This window comes from Parastagonospora nodorum (genome assembly GCF_000146915.1).
Source record: "Parastagonospora nodorum SN15 chromosome Unknown scaffold_33, whole genome shotgun sequence".
Lineage (NCBI taxonomy): Eukaryota > Fungi > Ascomycota > Dothideomycetes > Pleosporales > Phaeosphaeriaceae > Parastagonospora > Parastagonospora nodorum.
Genome location: NW_001884581.1, coordinates 307,872 through 326,649, shown reverse-complemented (window position 1 = coordinate 326,649; position 18,778 = coordinate 307,872). Strand labels below are relative to the sequence as shown.

General features: G+C 52.4%; 8 protein-coding genes across 8 annotated transcripts; 5 read left to right on the top strand and 3 right to left on the bottom strand.

Moving 5' to 3' along the window:
- Nucleotides 1-209: 209 nt before the first annotated feature.
- Nucleotides 210-4,155, top strand: SNOG_14783 (hypothetical protein; the record flags this gene model as incomplete). Its single annotated transcript, XM_001804912.1, has 6 exons — nt 210-435; nt 486-744; nt 946-1,039; nt 1,147-2,238; nt 2,276-2,963; nt 3,158-4,155. The coding sequence occupies 6 exons, from the start codon at nt 210-212 to the stop codon at nt 4,153-4,155; spliced, it is 3,357 nt and encodes a 1,118-aa protein (XP_001804964.1).
- Nucleotides 4,156-4,390: 235 nt separating this feature from the next.
- Nucleotides 4,391-4,781, top strand: SNOG_14780 (hypothetical protein; the record flags this gene model as incomplete). The annotated part of the gene is made up of 2 exons (XM_001804911.1): nt 4,391-4,613; nt 4,675-4,781. 2 exons carry the CDS (start codon nt 4,391-4,393, stop codon nt 4,779-4,781), a joined length of 330 nt encoding a protein of 109 aa, XP_001804963.1.
- A 367-nt stretch (nt 4,782-5,148) lies between these two features.
- Nucleotides 5,149-5,543, top strand: SNOG_14779 (hypothetical protein; the record flags this gene model as incomplete). The annotated part of the gene is made up of 2 exons (XM_001804910.1): nt 5,149-5,365; nt 5,422-5,543. 2 exons carry the CDS (start codon nt 5,149-5,151, stop codon nt 5,541-5,543), a joined length of 339 nt encoding a protein of 112 aa, XP_001804962.1.
- Nucleotides 5,544-6,037: 494 nt separating this feature from the next.
- On the bottom strand, nt 6,038-8,492 carry SNOG_14778 (hypothetical protein; the record flags this gene model as incomplete). The annotated part of the gene is made up of 2 exons (XM_001804909.1): nt 6,038-6,262; nt 6,321-8,492. 2 exons carry the CDS (start codon nt 8,490-8,492, stop codon nt 6,038-6,040), a joined length of 2,397 nt encoding a protein of 798 aa, XP_001804961.1.
- Nucleotides 8,493-9,177: 685 nt separating this feature from the next.
- SNOG_14777 (hypothetical protein) lies at nt 9,178-9,544 on the top strand (the record flags this gene model as incomplete). Its single annotated transcript, XM_001804908.1, has 2 exons — nt 9,178-9,346; nt 9,420-9,544. 2 exons carry the CDS (start codon nt 9,178-9,180, stop codon nt 9,542-9,544), a joined length of 294 nt encoding a protein of 97 aa, XP_001804960.1.
- Nucleotides 9,545-10,832: 1,288 nt separating this feature from the next.
- Nucleotides 10,833-12,314, bottom strand: SNOG_14776 (hypothetical protein; the record flags this gene model as incomplete). Its single annotated transcript, XM_001804907.1, has 1 exon — nt 10,833-12,314. One exon carries the CDS (start codon nt 12,312-12,314, stop codon nt 10,833-10,835), a length of 1,482 nt encoding a protein of 493 aa, XP_001804959.1.
- Nucleotides 12,315-12,989: 675 nt separating this feature from the next.
- Nucleotides 12,990-13,292, bottom strand: SNOG_14775 (hypothetical protein; the record flags this gene model as incomplete). Its single annotated transcript, XM_001804906.1, has 2 exons — nt 12,990-13,200; nt 13,261-13,292. 2 exons carry the CDS (start codon nt 13,290-13,292, stop codon nt 12,990-12,992), a joined length of 243 nt encoding a protein of 80 aa, XP_001804958.1.
- A 2,680-nt stretch (nt 13,293-15,972) lies between these two features.
- SNOG_14774 (hypothetical protein) lies at nt 15,973-17,464 on the top strand (the record flags this gene model as incomplete). The annotated part of the gene is made up of 2 exons (XM_001804905.1): nt 15,973-16,020; nt 16,070-17,464. The coding sequence occupies 2 exons, from the start codon at nt 15,973-15,975 to the stop codon at nt 17,462-17,464; spliced, it is 1,443 nt and encodes a 480-aa protein (XP_001804957.1).
- Between the last annotated feature and the right edge of the window lie 1,314 nt (nt 17,465-18,778).

Here is an 18,778-nt window from a genome sequence, read left to right as displayed (position 1 = left end):
AAAGGCCCGAGTCCAGCAGCCCAGTCCAAGAGCCCAGACTACCAGACACCCTTGCTTGCAACACCTTTAAAAAAGACTGGCTCCCTCCTTGAGACACGAGCAAGGATAGACCCGAGATCCCGAAGATTAAAGGTTGAAGGCTTCATACCAATTTCCTTGGGCGCGCCCTCAACAAGCAGCCTGTTCCTCCAATACCACCACTTCCTACAATGAAGTCGACTCTCCTCGCCATCATAGGCTTTGCCAGCCTTGCCCTTTCTGCTCCAACCGTCGATCCACGCCAATCGTCCCTAGAAGAAATCACGGATAGTTATGTTTTCAGCATTTCCATCAGCGAGTTCAACAGCAACCGCAACGGCCAAGTCGGCCCTGCAGAGCTAGACTGGAATTCTGACGGCTGCTCCTCTTCACCCGACAATCCGTTCGGCTTTGACTGTACGCCCTCCCTTGTGCGTTGTTAAGTAAACCCTCTGACGCTCGTCTAGTCAAAGACTCGTGCAATCGCCACGACTTTGGCTACCGCAACTTCAAAAAGCAATCGCGCTTCGAGGCCAACAAAGCGAGGATTGACAGCAACTTCAAGCAAGACATGTTCAACCAGTGTCAGAACGAGAGATTCAAGGAAGCTTGTCGAGCGACGGCTACGATTTATTATGAGGCGGTGAAGGCCTTTGGGAGGAAGCGGGCTGCGGAGATAAGAGAGGCAAGGCGGGCGGCTGAGGAGATGGAGGCTAAGGAGACAGAGTAGGTCTGATGAGTAGACGAATATGGGAAGATAAGGTAATAGAAGTCATGTTACTTGGCCTGACCGGGCGCATAATGTATCCTTCAATCAACACGCATGAGCTCTCGAACTAGTTTGTCCTTTCGAGGCACGCCAGGATGCAAAATTTGTGTCGTCGGATATCCGAGCGTTGGACATATGAAAAGCTGCGAAAAGTGTAGCTCATGCCATTGTGTTGGTGTGAAGAATGGTGAAGGGTTCGGTGATGGACCTCAAGAGCTGGAGAGCTGGAGAGCTGAAGAGCGGACCTCGATGGTGCTTGGTCCGGGCGCCTGACGTAGCGAATCTCGTGAAAGCGGGCGTGTCCTTTGCATAACAATCTATTTGCGACCAAAATGAGAACTACGCATAAACCACGATAGCACATCGAGACGACAAGCGAAATGCATCCTGTAGAGAAGCTGCGCCAGCTCTCCGCGCCGCATTGCGTGCTGCTAGCCGTGCAATACGCAACCGAGTCCAACGTCAAGGCGCTGCGAGCCTTGACAGCCCTGCGGGATGCCGACCTACCGCTGGAGCTCATTCTGAGCATTCTCCTGACATATCTTCCTGAAGAATTCGAACCGGCGTCCTACATCGAATACCTCCACGAGCTTGCGACCGCCTCGCGAGACCCAGGCGAAGACCCCGCTGCAGTGTTGGATGTAGCTTCGGTGGAGGAGCTGTCGTTGTCACGGGCAAAGAAGAGGAGGAAAGCACTAGACTTGTTACCAGTCATACACCCATTGTATGCTGCAGAAGATGAGCTCGACGTCATCAGCCACTTCCTTGTCCACCGCGCGCACCGCATCGATGCCCAGACCGGCCTCCTCGACCTCGTGCCCCAGCTCATCGTCCCCTTCTTGGACCATTCCGAGTACCTCCGCACGTGGTTTATATCAACCGTCCTACCGCTCCTCCGCCTCAGCTACGAATACTACCCACAAAACGCGACTGCCTCGCTGGACGAGTTCGCACGTCTGCAGGGCAGGCGCGCCATAGAACACCAGTTCGCCAACGTGCGGCATGCCAGTGGAGGTGACAAGAGTCATGTGGCGCGGGATATCAAGGGTGTTGTCGCTCCGTGGATGTGTGGTGCACACCATCGCAAGCGGCGAAGGCTCTCGCACCAAGGACCAAGGGCCTCAGTAGCGCAAGAAACACCACACGCGCCAGGCGACTGGGAATGCTTGTTCGAGTGGATACTTCACACGTCCAAAGAGAACCTGCAGTTGGCCACGACGGCCATCAGCGAATGGGACGGGCCCGAAGACATGGACCTCGGTGGGTACGAGGAGGGACGGGACTATGTCGACGATGAGCAGCAGCGCAGACTGGAGGTGCAGTACGCCCAGACTGCTCTCGCCTGTCTTTACTTGGTTGAGAAGAGCGACGTACCGACACTGCAGACTGCCCATTCATTGTTGGGACGGATATGCGATCTGCTGAACCACGAACCTCCACCAAATCTCAGTGTTGGCGTCGAATCACTCCCCTACCTATGACCTGCAGGAGCCGCTTCTGCAGGACGCTTCTGCGGCTCTTCTCCAAGAACAACGTCTACTCGAGTCCGACAATGTCATCACGACGCCTGGTCACGGCAGTATACAGGTGCTCAAACTTATCCTCTTTTCAGCATGCGCTTTGTCCACCCTACAATATCCCGTCTCGATGCGACAGCTTGCGACTATGTCTTTGCGCGACGACCACGCCGAACAAATCTCCTTGCTACAAAAAGTCGTGCACCAGCTGAGCAGCTCGAGAAAGGACAGTGATCAATGGACAAGCGCAAGAATCAAGCTTCTCTGGCTCTGGAACTGGGGCACAGACAGGCATGACAGCGATCGCCACGCACAGGGCATCCTTGGTATGCTCAGGAGGAGTGAGGTTGAGACAGAAGTACTCAAGGCGCTCATAGAGAGCAGCCACTATCCTCTTGTTGTGCAGACATACATCAGACCCAGTACTGGCCAGCCACCACTGCCTCTCCAAGAGGTAGAGCGAGTTATTCTGTCGTCGACCATGAATCACTACGATGGCGCCAGTAATGGTAATCGAACTAGAGGCGGCATGAAACGCGCCGCAGAGACTGTCGCTGCATTTGCACCTCATTTCTCCAAGTCGTCGCGCTTCCAGCGCACGCAGGCTTTGCTCTCTGCGACACATGCCATGTCGTTTTATTCACTTATCCTCCAACACGGCGTGCCGTTTCAGCCTGTCGATATTCGCGCCAGCTCCAACCCGCTTTCCCCTTATTCGGAAACTCTTGTCCCAAAATGATGGGAGCTATACAAAACTGGATGATTTGATCTCTATTGGGCAGAATCTTGTAGTATCAATGCCGTCCCACTATTATGAACGACGATTCATCTACTCCACTCGACGCTTCTACAGTAGATCGGAAGAAGACTGCTACTGAGCGCCGTGTTATTGGTATGGCGATTGATGCAGCTTTGGAAGAAGACGACTTCGAAACAGCTTACTCCTACGTCGTGAATCGACTGACACCATCGACACCATCACCAACACCATCCATTGCATCCCAGCGATTTTCTTTTGGCTCAGTTGACACTGATGAGCATGAAGATGATGCGGAAGACGTAGCATGGAAAGCAGCATTACGTGCTGGTCGATACAGCTCGACATCGCTCTCCAACTCATGGTCGCAATCTGCTGCGCGACCAGACCTCCGCCGCCTAGAACAACGCATGGAGCTCTTATCACAAGCGCTGCTCCTGGCTCCTCCGAATCACCTTGAAGAAGTGCTCAATGTATGGCAACAGTGCGAAACTGAGATGACTACCCTCTTGGCTGCAGAGACAGAAGCAGAAGAGCGGTTCAACGATGCCGCCGACCGCAAGCTGCCTGGTACGTTCATTAATGAGACCATCACCGTTCAGCCGCGCCGTGAAGTTGGGCGCGGTGCCGTCGAAGAAGCACCTATGGGCCTTTTCGACGTTGCTCGAGGAGCAGCAGCAGCCTTCTCCAAGTCAGCGTTCCCGCTTCGTGGCGGTGCACAGGCAGCATCAAGTGCGGATGCGCGCGATACAAGCATGAGCTCGAGTCGCGTCAGCATGGACTTTAGCGATTCGGGTAGCATGAGTGGACACGATGAGCGCATGAGGAAAAGAGATATGGTCGCAAGTGCTGCGACTGGAGCGTTGGCAAGCGGCACCGGTGCACTTGCCAGCGGACTGGGCTGGATGTTAGGTAAGTCTCATTTTACACTGCAGATATTGGGTCCTGGGTTAAGGCTAATTTCGAGCAGGTGCCAAACCAGTACAAGAACAGGAGCGCGAGTAGCATACTATAGGCAAACAACAAGAAAAGATACCCACCTCAACGGCGAGCGACATGATGACTTCCTGCATCTTGCTCGTCGTCGTTTGTAATTGCTCTCATGTAGGGCGAGCGTGAGTGTATTTCACCGCTTCCATCGCTCTTTCCCAACATTTTCCTGCGCCGTGACATCAAAGAGCAAACGCTTCTATCTCTGCGCATCTCACCTTGAGATAGCATTCCCTGGCACTGCCTCCCAAAGGTACATAAGCCCGCCATACTCCTCGCTCCCTCTTCTCACCCTGTCCACCATCCTGAGTCAATCGAATCTACAGTCGAACAACAACAATGCGTCTCACTACAATGATCACAACACTGTTCCTCGCGATCCAGTCTGCCTATACCTTTCCAACCGGCGAAACTCTCGTCACAATCAACCTCTTCGGCCGCAGCCGCACCTGTGGCGGTGCGCCCACTACCCTGAACCTCGTGGCCGGCGTCTGTTACTCGATTGCCGGCAATAACAGTCTTCGTGTCATTGAACACAAGGCTGGGCTGTTCTACAACTCTCGTAAGTTTCTGAAAATTCAGGGCGCTCGATTGATGAGCTGGGAAGGCTAATTATTTTGCAGTGCATGTGTACCCGAGCGCCAAGTGCAATGTGGCTTGGACGCTGCAGCCTCTTCAGGACAACTGCTCGGATGTCAGCGCGTACGAGAGTATTATGGTTGTTACTTAGGGCTGGGGAGGGAGAGGGCCATGGAGACCTGCTGGGGAATTTGAACAACGGGAGTGAAACAGCCAGAATGATCGAATTAGACATTCGTGTGGCAACGGGTAGAAAACAAACTTAAAATCGGTGCTCTCTGTCTTTCTGTGTTTCACACGCGTGAACACACGTTTCCAAGGTTCTCTCACCGGGGTTTTTTTGGTTCGGTAAGGGTTGCCCCTGCCTTTACCTTGATTAAACGCACGCAGCTTCGTGATACATGTAAACTTTTCCCCTGCCTCCCCCCTCTACCTCCATCCTACAGCCCTCACCACAGAACAATCGACTTCCAGCACATAATCAATCAACATCTCAATCTCTTCAACAATCACCAAGGATGCTTTTCACCAACATTGTCATCCCCGTGCTGGTGGCCTTCCTCCCCTCCGCCCTCGCACAGTCGAACGCCATCGTCTCCCTCGCCCTCTCCACCAACTCAACCTGCTCCAGCACCCCCACAACCTTCGAGATGGAGACCAACCGCTGCTACTCATTCGGCGACACCAAGGGCATGCGCGTCACGCACCACTCCCCAGGTGCAACGTACAATGCTCGTAAGAACCTCACTACGATGAATAATTTGAGAATGGAAAGCTGACTGACGTGACAGTGCGCGTGTTCACGACCGCCAACTGCGATGCGGGACAAGACTGGAAGTACGTGGAGCTGGATGGTGGTGCGTGTGAGAATGTCGAAATGTACAAGGCGTACTTGGTCAAGTTGAGGGATTAAGGGTGAGGGGTAGACGTTGTGAACACACGCAAAAGAGTAGTAGAGAAGAATGGTCTAGCAGACTAGTTTCATGCAGATATACGAGACAGAGAGACGATGGAGGAACATTACAACTTCTCACCTCAATGAATCAATATCCATGCCCGACTTGACGTCTTCTCATTCTATCTACACGCCCTGCGCTGCCCTTATATACGCTACCTCCGACTCCGACACCAACACACATATCTACACTCATCTCATATACAAAGATACAAAGCTAACGAACGAACAAGAAAAATCATACTCCTTCGCTAATGCCATGCTACGCGATCTAGATAAAAAGCGAGAGTGGGGTATATCTTCCAATCGAAAAATGTTTTTTGCTTTCGCTTCGGCACTTAAGAATGTCTCTTTTCGCAAGGGCGGCAGCGCAACCTGACAACGAACAACATGTTAGGAATGCATCCCTTTCTCCCTACAATCCTCAACGCTTCTTGTTTCATGCAAACTCGTTACAAAGCAATCGGCGGCACGGCATTCAGCACTCTGGCCACTTCGTTCGGCGCCATCTGGCTGTTCTGCAAGCTGCGGACCTGGCTACCTTTGCGTAGACGCTGCAGGCCAATAGCCAATTTCCAGCTCTCGGACTCGTCGATGAGAAAGACGTATTTCTTGCCGTCGGTGTCGCGGACCGAGGCGCGCAGAATGTGCAGGCGTTTGGAGGTCTGGACACCAGTCTATCAAGTATGTTAGTATGTTCAAGGGTACATAGGAACGAGAAAGAGCTTCACTAACCTCGACCATCTTCAGCGTCCAAGCCTTGACATCCCACTCTCGCTGCGGAATACTGCGCACGTCGTCGTCGATGAACAGACCCTCTGACTGGATCTTGAGAATCAGGCCATCCGTCACTTTACCCACGCTGGCAACGAGCTGTGCAACGGGCTTCGGGAACAGGTCGTTGAACAAATACACTGCCTTGATGACGATCTTGTTGGGATCTGTCGTCGCATACGGGCCTCGCATGCTCGCAGGAGGCGTCGTCCGACTCGTCGATTGCGACGGCGCATAGCTCGATTCAGAATACTGCGAGGACACGTGCGAGCGCGTGGCTGTGGAGCGTGGGGGTTGGAAGCTGCGCGCGTCTTCGGACGGGACGTATGACTTTGCTGATGGCTGTTCGTAGGGTTTCTTCGGGACAACGGTTGCCTTGATCGGGGAAGAATGCGTCGAAGTGACGGAGGGCGATGGACTGGAAATCCTGATGCCAGCATATGGGTCCAGGCGTTCGCCTCCACCAACGCCGCCATACGTAGTCGATCGTCGAGTGGCGGTGATGTCTGGGACAGCAGCAGCGGCAGCCTCAGCCTTGATCTTCTCGGCTTCGGCTTTGAGACGAGCTTCGCGTTCCTTTTGCGCGCGTTCACGAGCTGCCTTGAGGCGTTCGGAACGTTCAGCGTCTGCTTTGGCTTTTGCGGCGGCAGCATCTGCTTCTGCTTTTGCAGCGGCTGCAGCAGCTTCGGCTTGGGCTTCGGCTTTGGCTTTTGCTGCTGCTGCTTCGGCCATGGCTTTTGCCTTTTCAGCGGCAAGTTTCTCAGCTGCTGCCCGTCGCTCCGCCTCTTCGGCGGCCCTGGCTTTCTGCTCAGCTTCAAGCTTCTCACGGATCTCCTTCTCGATCTTGGCCCTGGCTTCGGCCTCGCGAGCTTCCCGTTCAGCTTGCTCCTTCTCGAGGGCTTCTTGTTGCTTGCGGGCTTTTTCTTTGGCAAGCCGTTCTCGAGCCTCTCGTTCTCGCTGTTCTCGCTCTCGTTTTCGCATTTGCTCCCACTTCTCCTTCTCGGCTTTGGCGCGAGCCTGTTTGGCGGCCTCTTCTCTCTCTTTCTCTTCAGCCTCTCGCTTCTGGCGAGCTTCTTCGGCACGCTTGAGCTCGTCCCAAGCACGCTTTCGTTCCTCCTCGTCGCGTTTCTTCTTCTCTTCCTCCTCCCGGAGCCTTTTCTCCTCCTCGGCCCGCCGCCGCTCCTCTTCCTGCTTCTTTGCCTCTTCGGCTCGCCGTCGCTCTTCTTCAGCTTGGCGTTTGGCGTCTTCAGCCTTCTTGCGTTCCAGCTCGATGCGGCGCTCCTCCTCGGCTCGCCGTTGTTTCTCTTCCTCACGCCTCTTGGACTCGGCTTCAGCCTTCTTGCGTTCCTCTTCCTCTCGTTGTCTCTTCTCCTCCTCCTGGCGTTTCTTTTCTTCTCGCTTCTTTCTCTCCTCTTCCTGTCGCTTCTTCTCTTCTTCCTGTTGCTTCTTCTCTTCTTCTTGTCGCTGCTTCTCTTCAGCCTGCTTGCGTTCCTCCTCGGCACGTTCCTCCTCTTCTTTCCACGAGAAGTCCTCGTCTTGCGGAGGCGGTGACGAGGCGCCGTACTGGTTGTAGCCCCCCCATCCACCATGGGCGCCCTGAGGCGGAGGGGCTCCAGCGCCCGGAAAGGTGCCATTTCCTGGAGGCGGTGGAGGTGCACGTTGGTAGCCTGCCCCTTGCGCTGAAGCTCCAGCTCCAGCTCCAGCTCCAGCACCGGCCCCGTGTGGCCCGTTGCCCGATGCGCCACTGCTGAATCTCCCCCCACTCTGTGTCTGGCCCAATAGCCAAGCAGCGATTGCAACCACGACCACCAGCAGTATGACACCATTGCCGCCTGACGACACACCCTGGCTGACGAGCATGAAGTATTGCTTCATTTGGGGCTCGATTATCTTCCAGATGGCTATGGCTGCTATGGTGCTAGCGACACCAGCCATGAAGCTGTTCCGCTGTACTCCCATGCTGGGGAGGTAGATGAAGCCGCCGCCTGCAGTGTGTGGTGGTATGATGAAGATGTCGTAGTTGCCCGGGGGCAAGCCGCCGGTGCCGCCGCTGTTGGGCGGGGCATGGCTACCTCCCGTCGTCTTTGGATTGGCGCCATGCGGAGGCGGTGGAGGAGGAGGGCCGCCGTCCATGGCTGAGTGTGCCCGTGAGGGCGGTGGTGTACGTTATATCAGGCGTTGCGAGGGTCGTGGTGGAGGTGGAGGTGGAGGTGTGACTACCGCAACTGGGCGGGTTGAGCGGTGTGAGGAGGTTTCGTCTGACGTCGGCGGAGACGCATCAGCAGGGCGTAGCTGGGGGTGAAAGGAGCGTCGACAGCTGTTATTCCGACCAGCAGAGGTGCAAGTGTTCCCGAGACCGGCGTCTTGTGCAATTGGTGTGTAGATGGAGGTATGAGGTGTTTCAAAAAGTCTTTTCTTGTGCGGCTAAGGATTTTGTGGTGTAGTTGCAGACTCCTCAAGCGGGTTTGTTTGCCAAGCAATGCACATGGTTGGCTAGCGTCCACGGGCCGTTACGTCGTCCCCACAAAACCACCCTCCAGTCTGCGTCACGCCAAAACCCCTCGCCTGTCAAACTGTCACTCAATCGACTGCAGCGCCATGCATCTCTCCCTTCCGCTTGTTCCTGTCTTGCTGCATGCCCTCGCGTGAGAAGTTGCATCCACATCCACGAGCAGCAGCGGTCGTTGCCCTAGACGACCCCTAAACAACACGTCACGCGTTGGCCCAGAGTTTGGTGTGCCTTAGCGGCCGCGCCTCGCCGCCCATTCGTAGGAATAGAGCAACTGAAGCGGAGTCTGATGCATGGGCACGCGGCGAAATGCGATTCGACCGCTTGCAGCCCAGTGTGGGCCTCGTTTCCTTCGTTCCAACTTCCAACTTCCAACTTCCACCGAGAGAGTGCTGTGGTCGTGGCAAACACTTGTCAGATCTTGAGGACTCTGTCTGCCATCGTTGTTCGGCCATTGTGCTACAGTCCCTCGACGCGGGTCCGTTTCTGTGCGACCCGCCAAACGCCCCGAGCCCCGCAGGCTGTGTGCCGCAGCTAAATCATCCGAACAGCCATCGGATTGAGGCAGCTCTTGCACCATCTTAACCTTCGACCTGAGCGCTTGAACAGCACGAAATCGCAGCAGCTTGGGATCGACTTCCACATCTTGCAAATTGCTGCTTTCTTTATCATCTGAGTAGGTCGCCAATTAAACTTGCCAATGTAAATGAAAAGGCGTTATTGGAAACCACACGAAATGGGTCATTGGTTGCGCTTGGCCCATAGATCCATCACACGACGACTGCACCCTGACATTTGAGCCATACGGAGCTCTGATGGATATCTCTTGAGCCCATCTATTCTCTCACATGCCAACATATTCGTTGGAGAAAGGGTTTTACGATACTGACGCCCCTGCATTAACCTGAATCTTGCAACATTTCATGCTGACCTAGACTTATTACAGCATCCATGGATTTAGGGGGGTCTGAATCATACGATAAAGCCGATTCGCATAGTTACATTTATCGATCGAAGGGTCCGCGGAGCTAAAAGCCTGCCGTCCCCGCGACGCGCTTCGTGATCATGCTCTCACCTAAGCTGACCGGAAACCCCACCACCTGTCTATGTTTAGACGGGTCGGCCGATGGAACAAGCACAGGGACCCTGAGGAAACATGTTGGAGAGTCAGGAAAGTCTTTGCAAAGAGCGAAAAGAACACATGAAAGAGATGGTACCCCAACTCGTGCTTGATGCCTGATGGTTGCTTGGCCGCGATGCACGCCTCAAGATGTTACGATGACCTCAGAACACTTTCAGAAACCTCGTCATAACGTGCATCTGTATTCTGATTGACTGGATAAATATCCTGCAGCATGCTGCTTCCTCCACTCAGAACGCTTCGATTAACGAATCACAAATGGGTGTCGGCGAGCATCAAGTGAAAGGTTGATTAAGTATTGCATGTTGGAAAAGTGATCATAGCTGACGTGCATCTTCGGCCGGGTTTCCTTACGATGCAGTAACCTTGCTGATCGTTCCAAAATAAGGCTTTCGAAGCTGCCGAGAAGCCGAAAGAGGCATACGACTCGACCCCTTCGGTAACGCCTCATTCTGATGTCACTGAAGACGAAGAGGGCTCCGCTAGTGCGCAGCGGTAGAAGCTTAAACCATCAATGCAGGGATTCCAGCACAGCATCCCGGAGCCGACGCCCTGACATAGCACCCACGACGTATCGAATTACCTAGGATAGTCCACGTCTTCACCGTCACCAGGTAGCGCCACAATTTGCCAGCAAGCCACTCACGAAATCACGAAACCCACAGTGAGGCTGTCTTACTTCAAAAAAAGTTTTATTCGCTGGCATCTGGCAGCAAACCTTCAGATCTAATCCAGTCTGTCTACAGTACGACAGTCACTTTCTACATGGCTTTTAGTACAAGCCTGGGGTATCATGAAAAGCAAAAGCTCCTCACCGAATTTTTCAATCACTGCTAGTCATACACCGGACAGCGCATTGATAACAACCCAGCATGTTGTATCCACACTCTCCAATAACCGTCATGGTCTCATTTCGAGCCTTGACCTTCGCATGGAATACCTCAAAATCCATCGCGCTCATTGATGGGTAGCAACGAGGCGCTTCCGGTGTCCCATCCTCGGCTACGCCTTTGACGTCAGACAGGTTGTCCTTGAAGTATTGTCGCAGATCGTCTTTCAGATCTTGAGGCGTCAGCGCAGAGTGGTAGATTGTGCTTAAGCCACCGGCCTGCATTGCCGAGATGTGGTCAGCGCCTTTGCTGGTATCATGGAAGTGTGGGTTCCGAGTCTGGACTTGAAGAATTCGGACCTCATGCGCAGGCAATGCTGGCATTAGACTCGGAGGACGAGAGGTCGCTGGGGTCGATATGGGCGACACAGATGCCGAGCTAGACAAAGTAGACTCGTCTGAGCTGGTGTATGCGGCATCATTCGCAAGGAATTCGTAATCGTACGATTGTTGCGCCAGACGCGATTCAGGATCGCCAAACTTTCTCCCACTAAAGCGTTCCCAAGCATCGATGTATTGGAAGGGCTCTACCGCATAGCCAGTCGCGAACTTCAGATCCATGGCTAAGTCTATGCTCATGGCATGTTCACCGGCATTTCCGGTCTCAATAAGCTGGAGGTTCCCCTCGGGCTCATCACCGAGAACCGTAGTCAGGAGACGATTCATCCATTGGTTAACCACGCGTGAGCTTCGACCAAGCTTTTCGAATATGATGATCCCATCCTTGACCTTGGGCTTAGAGTTCCATTTGATACGGACCATACAATGCGGTGTCATGGCATCAGTATCGGGTTGGCCGCCATCGCCAGTGCAGTGGAGAGCGTAGTGTAAGCCTGCAGCGTAGACCTTGCAATACTCATGGACGGCCCCAGAAACCAGATTGTCGGCGTCAATGAATCCAATGTATTTCTTGCCAGCAAGCTTGGCAAGCGCCGCTCCCATCATCATGGCCTCGCCTTTGCCATTCCGGATCTGAGGACGTCCATTGACTACGCGTACGATTGCAGGCAGCCCGCCGGCGACGAAGGCTTCGGCGAAACCGGGATCATGCTGATGGCAAGCAATTCCTGATCGACGTGTATCTGTACAAAAGTCTGAGAGGAGATTGCACTCTGCGGTGAAGTTGTCCTTCTTGCTGTTTGATACCAAAATGATCAAACAGTCGTGTGGTATACCGTGGAGTACACCATCAAGAATCGAAACTGCCTCGTCTTTGCAAGGGACGACAATGGCGAGTTGAGTCTCTATCGCACTGAGAGCTTCGCGGGAGAAAGACATCGAGTCTGAGCGACCATCGAGTCCGGTTGACTTGGTGGTTTCGACATATTGCCCAGCGTCAAGCTCGATGACGCGGAAAGTTTCGTGGATGTCGACGTTGCCGACGGATGCTGAATTCGAAGTGATGGCTAGACGCATTCTATGTTGTTCGTGGTTGTATTTTGGGGATTGGTTTGAAGATATTGTTCTCAGAGAGGAAAGTTATCTTATAGCCTCATATCGACTGTTCGGAGCCGCTACCGTGCCGCAGTACGTGAATAAACAATGGGGCGCGACCGCGAGAATGGTATTCCACAGGGTCTGTGCAATTACAAGCGCAGACGTTGTGCGGTGGGAAGACTGAGAATAGTGTTGTTGTCTATATACAATATTGAATGGTAGAGGAAGAAACAATGGGGTAGAGAGACCTGGTGATAAGATGTAGAGCACGCTGTAAGCCAACCTGATACGATAAACTCGAAAGGTTGCATTCAAGGCCAACATCATGGACCATAGGATTTTCAGATTCGGCATATTCACTTGTTACAGGGATCGGCAGTGCTGTCTTTCGTTTCCTTTCACTTAGTTGTATGAAACCGGTCGGCTGGCATCAGAGCTGCGTTTTACCTTTTCAAGATTCAATGCTGTGGTATACCTGACTCGTACTGCCTTCCAGGAACGGAAGTCTATACATACAGCAGGCACAAAGGGTTATCGTTCCAGTCGCCTATGGTCGGAGCAAGCAAAATGGCAAGTAAAGCGATATGTAACGGCTCGCTTAGTCCCGACAAAGAGGTCAAGCCCCGGGTGCTTGGTCATACAATGCGAGGGAAATTACCCTGGCACTTGTGGTTCTTTGACAGGACTAGCGAGCGGCAGTCCTTCAACAATGAACAATAACAAAACAGGTCCGCGGATCAGTGAAATACCCGAAAGAACCTCGAGGGTGATGAGTGCCCGACAGAGAGTCATGAGAACCAGCACCACCCTGAATGCCTTGAATTCGCTGCTATTCATGTCATCCCGAAATTCGTCATTGACACAGCTATAATCACAGGCATCGTTGGAAACCTTAGTACTTTGTCACATCCAGCCGCCCACTCACCTCGCAAACACCATCCGCTTGCACAGTGACATCACTCACCATCTCCAACTGTTTGCTCATATCGCCATACATCCCCGCTTTTTTTCTGCCTCATGCCTAACTAGGTCTTCGCTCGACAACTCTTCTGGCCCAACGCAACGTCAAGCTGCCTTTTTTTGGATCGCTCCATCCATTGGCACTCCGCCTCCAACCCACCTCGAACTTCCTTACTCAAGCCCTTGGCGTTCCCTTGACTCCTGACATCTCCCATACCCAATCCCGGATATAACATCGTCTATTCGCGTCTTTCGCCAAGTCCACGCGCCAAACATGTGCGTTAGCGAGGCCGTGCATATCCACTGCGCGGGATGGCATCTTCGCCGAACTTATTTGCAGATTGTGCACCCTAATAAGCCAGTGTAAAATCCTCCTCGGTGTTTCGCTTCAACTTTCTGGTCACTGGCGGGAATGGGTACCATTGGCGGAGCGAGACACGCCAGATTCTGGTGAAAATCTTGAACATACTTTTTACTGAAGTTCCTTGTCGCACGTCTGGGGTGCGTCTTACTGGCCAAGTAAGCTGGACCCTTGACGCCTTTGGCCAGCGCGGCTTCTACTCGCTCGACGATGATGGACTCTCTTAGGCGGTTTCCAGGTCGTGTTGGGTGTAGCGCGGCTTCCTATTGTCCCGGTGGTGCTATGTTGCTCCGATGATGACTTAGGAAGGGTTGAGCAGCACATGCGTCTCAACGTCTTTTGGAACGTGCTGGGCGCCTTAGAAAGTGACTTTCATTTTTTTTAGTTGTGCGCGCTCGAATAGGTCGGAGGTGCTGGATGTAGCGGAGCTTTGAACGGCGATGGGGAGTTTACTACGCAGTCTGGGAATCGTTCAGATCTAGATGGTTCGTGAAATGCCATTCAAACGACGCCGTCAGGTACATCGGCGAAGAGGCTTCGATGGCGTTTATCTTTCGAGAGTGACTGTACAACCGCGCGTATATAGAGCGTATTCGAAGCAAGCTGAGGCAAGACATCAGAGGCGTTGTAATTTTTCATACCGGTTGAAAGGATGGAGATAACCCGGACGAAAGCCACTGGACGGTATCGCAATTAAAGATAGTTATGTCCGGTGTTGGATCGACAGCAGTGAAGTCCAAAATATTGCATGTTAGGATGATGTAGATAAATGGAGGTGAAGAAACCCTGAAGCTAACGAGCTATCGCCTTCAAGTATATACAAAGCTCGTGAAGACACATTTGGAACAATGTGGCTCACCTCATCTAGAATGCTGAGCTCTATCATGACGTTCGATTTGAACAATAGTAATAATCTCTACCGATGTTTGCCATTTCCTTCGATAGGTATCTTAAGGAGATAGAGAAGTATTCGTCTTATCCCGTAGCACGTACGACTTGAGGTGGGAACTGCTAGATTGCACGTCGTGTGTCTCTAAGAACGTCTGATCAGGAGTATCACACTACTTTTAGTTGTAGCAATTGATAACTTAGCGCAGTCTACTTGGAAAGCGAGTGAACATGATGTTTCAACAGACATTGATTATGATTCAGTGAGTCTGTTGATATAATAAAGACGCATGCGCACAACTGCAGACCCACCTTCAGACCTTGATGCATTTTCTGATCTATGAAGATTTCGAGTTCAACGCAGGCAAAGGATGTACACTGTGGTGGGCAGAGACTGGCGTAAAATCTGCCGACCGTTCACGATGCACTGTTGATGGGATCCATCTTTATCCCCTGTTGAAAACACATTATCGTGGTCGTGATGTCGTCCGACCTGGGTCCAGATTTCTCCTGACAGGCATGATGACATCTGGATGGTGCGGGGCGCCAAGGGAACACTATGCCTTTCCCGCTCTTAGTGGCGGAGCTTTGGATTGACTTGAACTGTGCCAAACAAACTTCGACTTCGGACAACCCTTTCGATATTCTCGCGCATTGACGTTCAACGTACGCAGAAACGGGATATCCATCACTTTTTTTATGCGCAACTGAGCCCAATGAGATGGAGTCCAATAGCATCGGTGAGGACAGAGATGCGCATTTGCGGACGTGATGCTGCTTTCGCGTGCAGACACCTGCCAAGCCCATAGTCAAACATGCATTGTTTCCATCACCGAAACAAAACTGTTGCAGGAGGTGATATTTCCCGGCTTCAAGGGCGGATCGGTATCTAGTGCCTGAGCTTAAGAGAAATAAGACATGGCTGCCTGACCGTTCTTCTGAGCAGTTCTGTCTCCCCACATTCTCTCCAACTTCTTGTCATTTTTCCTGGGCATTGACTGTCATACATTTATTCTTCCTAGACATTGACTGTCGCATTCTGTTATTCTTATTTATTCTTCTTGTACCTTTAATTACGGCGACAAGATGTACATTGACACAGCGAACGCGAACAGCCGGTCAGCGCGACCACAAGTCTCAGTCTCATCACGCTCATCGCCCTACAACGAGTCCTCAACGCCTTTCTTAGAGCCGCCTGTTGACCGTGTACCTCCACCGACATATCTGGAAGCCACAACCCCCGGCCTTTACAGTAGTAGATTGAGTGAAGACCAAGGGGCGAGGCTCCTAGGTGAAGGCGACCGGGAAGAAAGAGAAGCATCAAACAAAGAGGACCAGTACCGCAAGAGAAGTTTAAGAGAACAATGTACATCAAGGAGATGGGTGCGATGGATTCCCGCATTCGCATTCATCCTCTTGCTAGCGGTCATGCTTGCAGCAATGGCTGCTGCAGTCTCGGTCAGAAGCAGCAACCAGGTGCGTTATATGGTTGTGTTGTTGGGATTTAAACTAACTTTGTACCTAGGCTTCAGTCACTAACGCTGGATCTGTAGCTCAAGGATCCTCAGCTGAGAAGGTGAACCCGCCAACCTTTGCACAACCATCGGGCGCAGAAGCATCCTCTTCGCTAGATGAGGGCTTCATTGGCGAAGACAACGAGCGACCTGACTTGATAGCCATTCCCTGGCCGACACCCACGCCGACCGGAGCCAAGCCACCTTCTCCAACTCATTCCAGACAAGTGTTTCCAATCCGATGGCCGGCGTTTTGCGGCAAGCAGTACAATGTCAAGGTCGACGAGTACGATTTTGGTACATCGAAAGACCTGGATATACAGGAAGCTGTACATCAACTCGACGGATCGTACAAGAAGGTTTACGGCTGGATACACGTGGTCCGCGCACCCGCAAACCAGGCACCTGGCACCATCCAAGCCCGTCTCTCGTATGCTGCTTCACCAAGGGTAAACATCGGCTCTATTCCACACTCAACCTCAGCCAATGGTCTGGTCATTGGTGACCCAACATATCCCGATGGCTTCGATGGTCTCCACAAAGGTTCAGCTTGTCTTGGAATGTCACTTGTCGTGTATATGGCTGCAGGCGTTGAAATCGACACTCTCAAGGTGTCCGCTAACCACCTGGGCATGCAGATACATCAAGGAGTTGAGTTTACCGTCAAGAAGTCTACCCATATCTCCCTTACGAAGGGCACGCTGGATGCTGCTGCTTTCAACTCCAGTGCAACGTACCTCAAGACCATATCTGGCTCCATCAGCGGCTTGTACACGTTATCCGATCTTGTCTCTGTAACCTCAAAAAGCGGCTCTGTAAACATCGAGGTCGAACCACAAGCTGCGACCGCAGATTCGTCTCCTTCCGCCATCTTTATGGTCGACGCGCATTCGAGCAGCGTCAGGACGGACTTCAAGCGGAAGCGTATCCCTGACCGCGACTACCAAGTTTACATCAACACCACCGTCGGATCGGTCGATGGAACATTCATTCATGGCTCCAGGACTGAGATTAACTCGGTTGCTGGTTACGTCAATGCTGACCTCCTACCCTTCAAGTCTGGCGACTTCGCTTCAACAATCAACACGGATACCGATGCTGGGCAAACCAGAATCAGGGTACGAACGCCGTATAAGGCGAAGAACATACCTATGACTGGTCTTACCAGCGTACACAAGACTGTATCTGGAGAACTAGACTTGACCTACCCCCAAGAATGGGTTGGACATATCAACGGTACCTCGCTGAGCGGAGCATTACATCTCGAAGGAAAAGATCTCGAGCTCCTGGGCGAAAACGACAAGCCTCAAGAGAATCACGTCGAGGCGCAAAAAGGCAAAGGTGGTGGAAAATTGGAATTCGACACAGACAGCGGAGAGTGTAAGATCAAGATCGGGAAGGCGTGAAAATTTTGGGATGGCTATATCATGTATCGCTATAATGTTTGTGCGCGAATAAAGAAACTTAGTCGCCCAATGTTCACTTTTCCTGGTAGATGGACTCCGGACCCACGTCATTGTCCGCAACACAGCCTCAAAGTCGTCCACGAGACACAATATTTCATGTTTCATTCACCACAGCCTCCACTTAATGTCTCACTGAATAATGCCGTCTAGATTACCTCGGTGCTGCTGAATAATGTTGCTAACACCTTCGCTGCCGCACCTTTCGTGTAGCGCGCAGTTTCTTGGTGTACTTGGGCTAAACGGTGTGGTTGTCCGCGCGTCCCGTCCCGCCAGCGGTGGCCTGTCTTCGTAGTCTGCTACACTATGGATAATCCTAGTTGCGTGTCGTCTGTGCGCCACTTCAACCCCTCCAGATCGTTGATGGGGACGATGACGATGATGATGCGCGAATTTGTCAAGCTTGGTACATCGAATTCGCGACGCTTTTGCTTCAGCCTTGGTGGATTACACAATTTTTCGGAAGTCCAGTGCTGTTGAAATCGCAAAGATAAGGTGTGATTGCTCAAGAAGATCAACAGCGAGGATATGGTAGATCGAAGAACCACATCCGTAGTTGTCAATTTAGACGCTCCTGTAAATAGCAACAAGGTGTAAAAGAGGTCAGACCCCACTGCTGTATTGCTGTTAGACCGATTTGGTGCGGTGACCAGTCCTCGACTAGAGAAATCGAATCTCGGATCGGTGGCGGAGACGGTGTCCCACCCAAGGAGCGACATTCCGAACACGACTGTTCGAGGGACGTGAAGGTAGTGACGTTTACAGGCACAATCCAAGCCACTTGTTATGAGGCTGGGATACGCATCCGAACCATTCACGCCCATCCCCACGGATTGTCAGGTATCGAGTCTCACATTCTTCAATCTATATTGCTAGCATGTGTTACACCGAAGGGCTATCATCGGCCCATCGAGCACTGCTTCTATTTGTCGGATGCTTGAACCGAAGCAGCGCGGTCTAGTGCAGGCTACACCTCGATTCGAGACTCCAGGCCTGTCAAGATAACACTTGTGCTCGGATCGGGGCTGGCCAATGTTATTATGAAAAGAGTGTCCGATCTACGTAACGGTCGATCAATGTGCTGGTACAACGCTGCAAATGGCCACAACCAGATGTCATTTACCTGGTTAGGTCAGACTTTCTGGGCGAAACTTCCAGATCAGGTGTGGGCGAGCAGATCCTCATGAATTGTGGTGAGAATATTCGGCGAGCGCCGACGATCATGGATCGATGCTTGGCCGGGGCGAGCGAGGGACG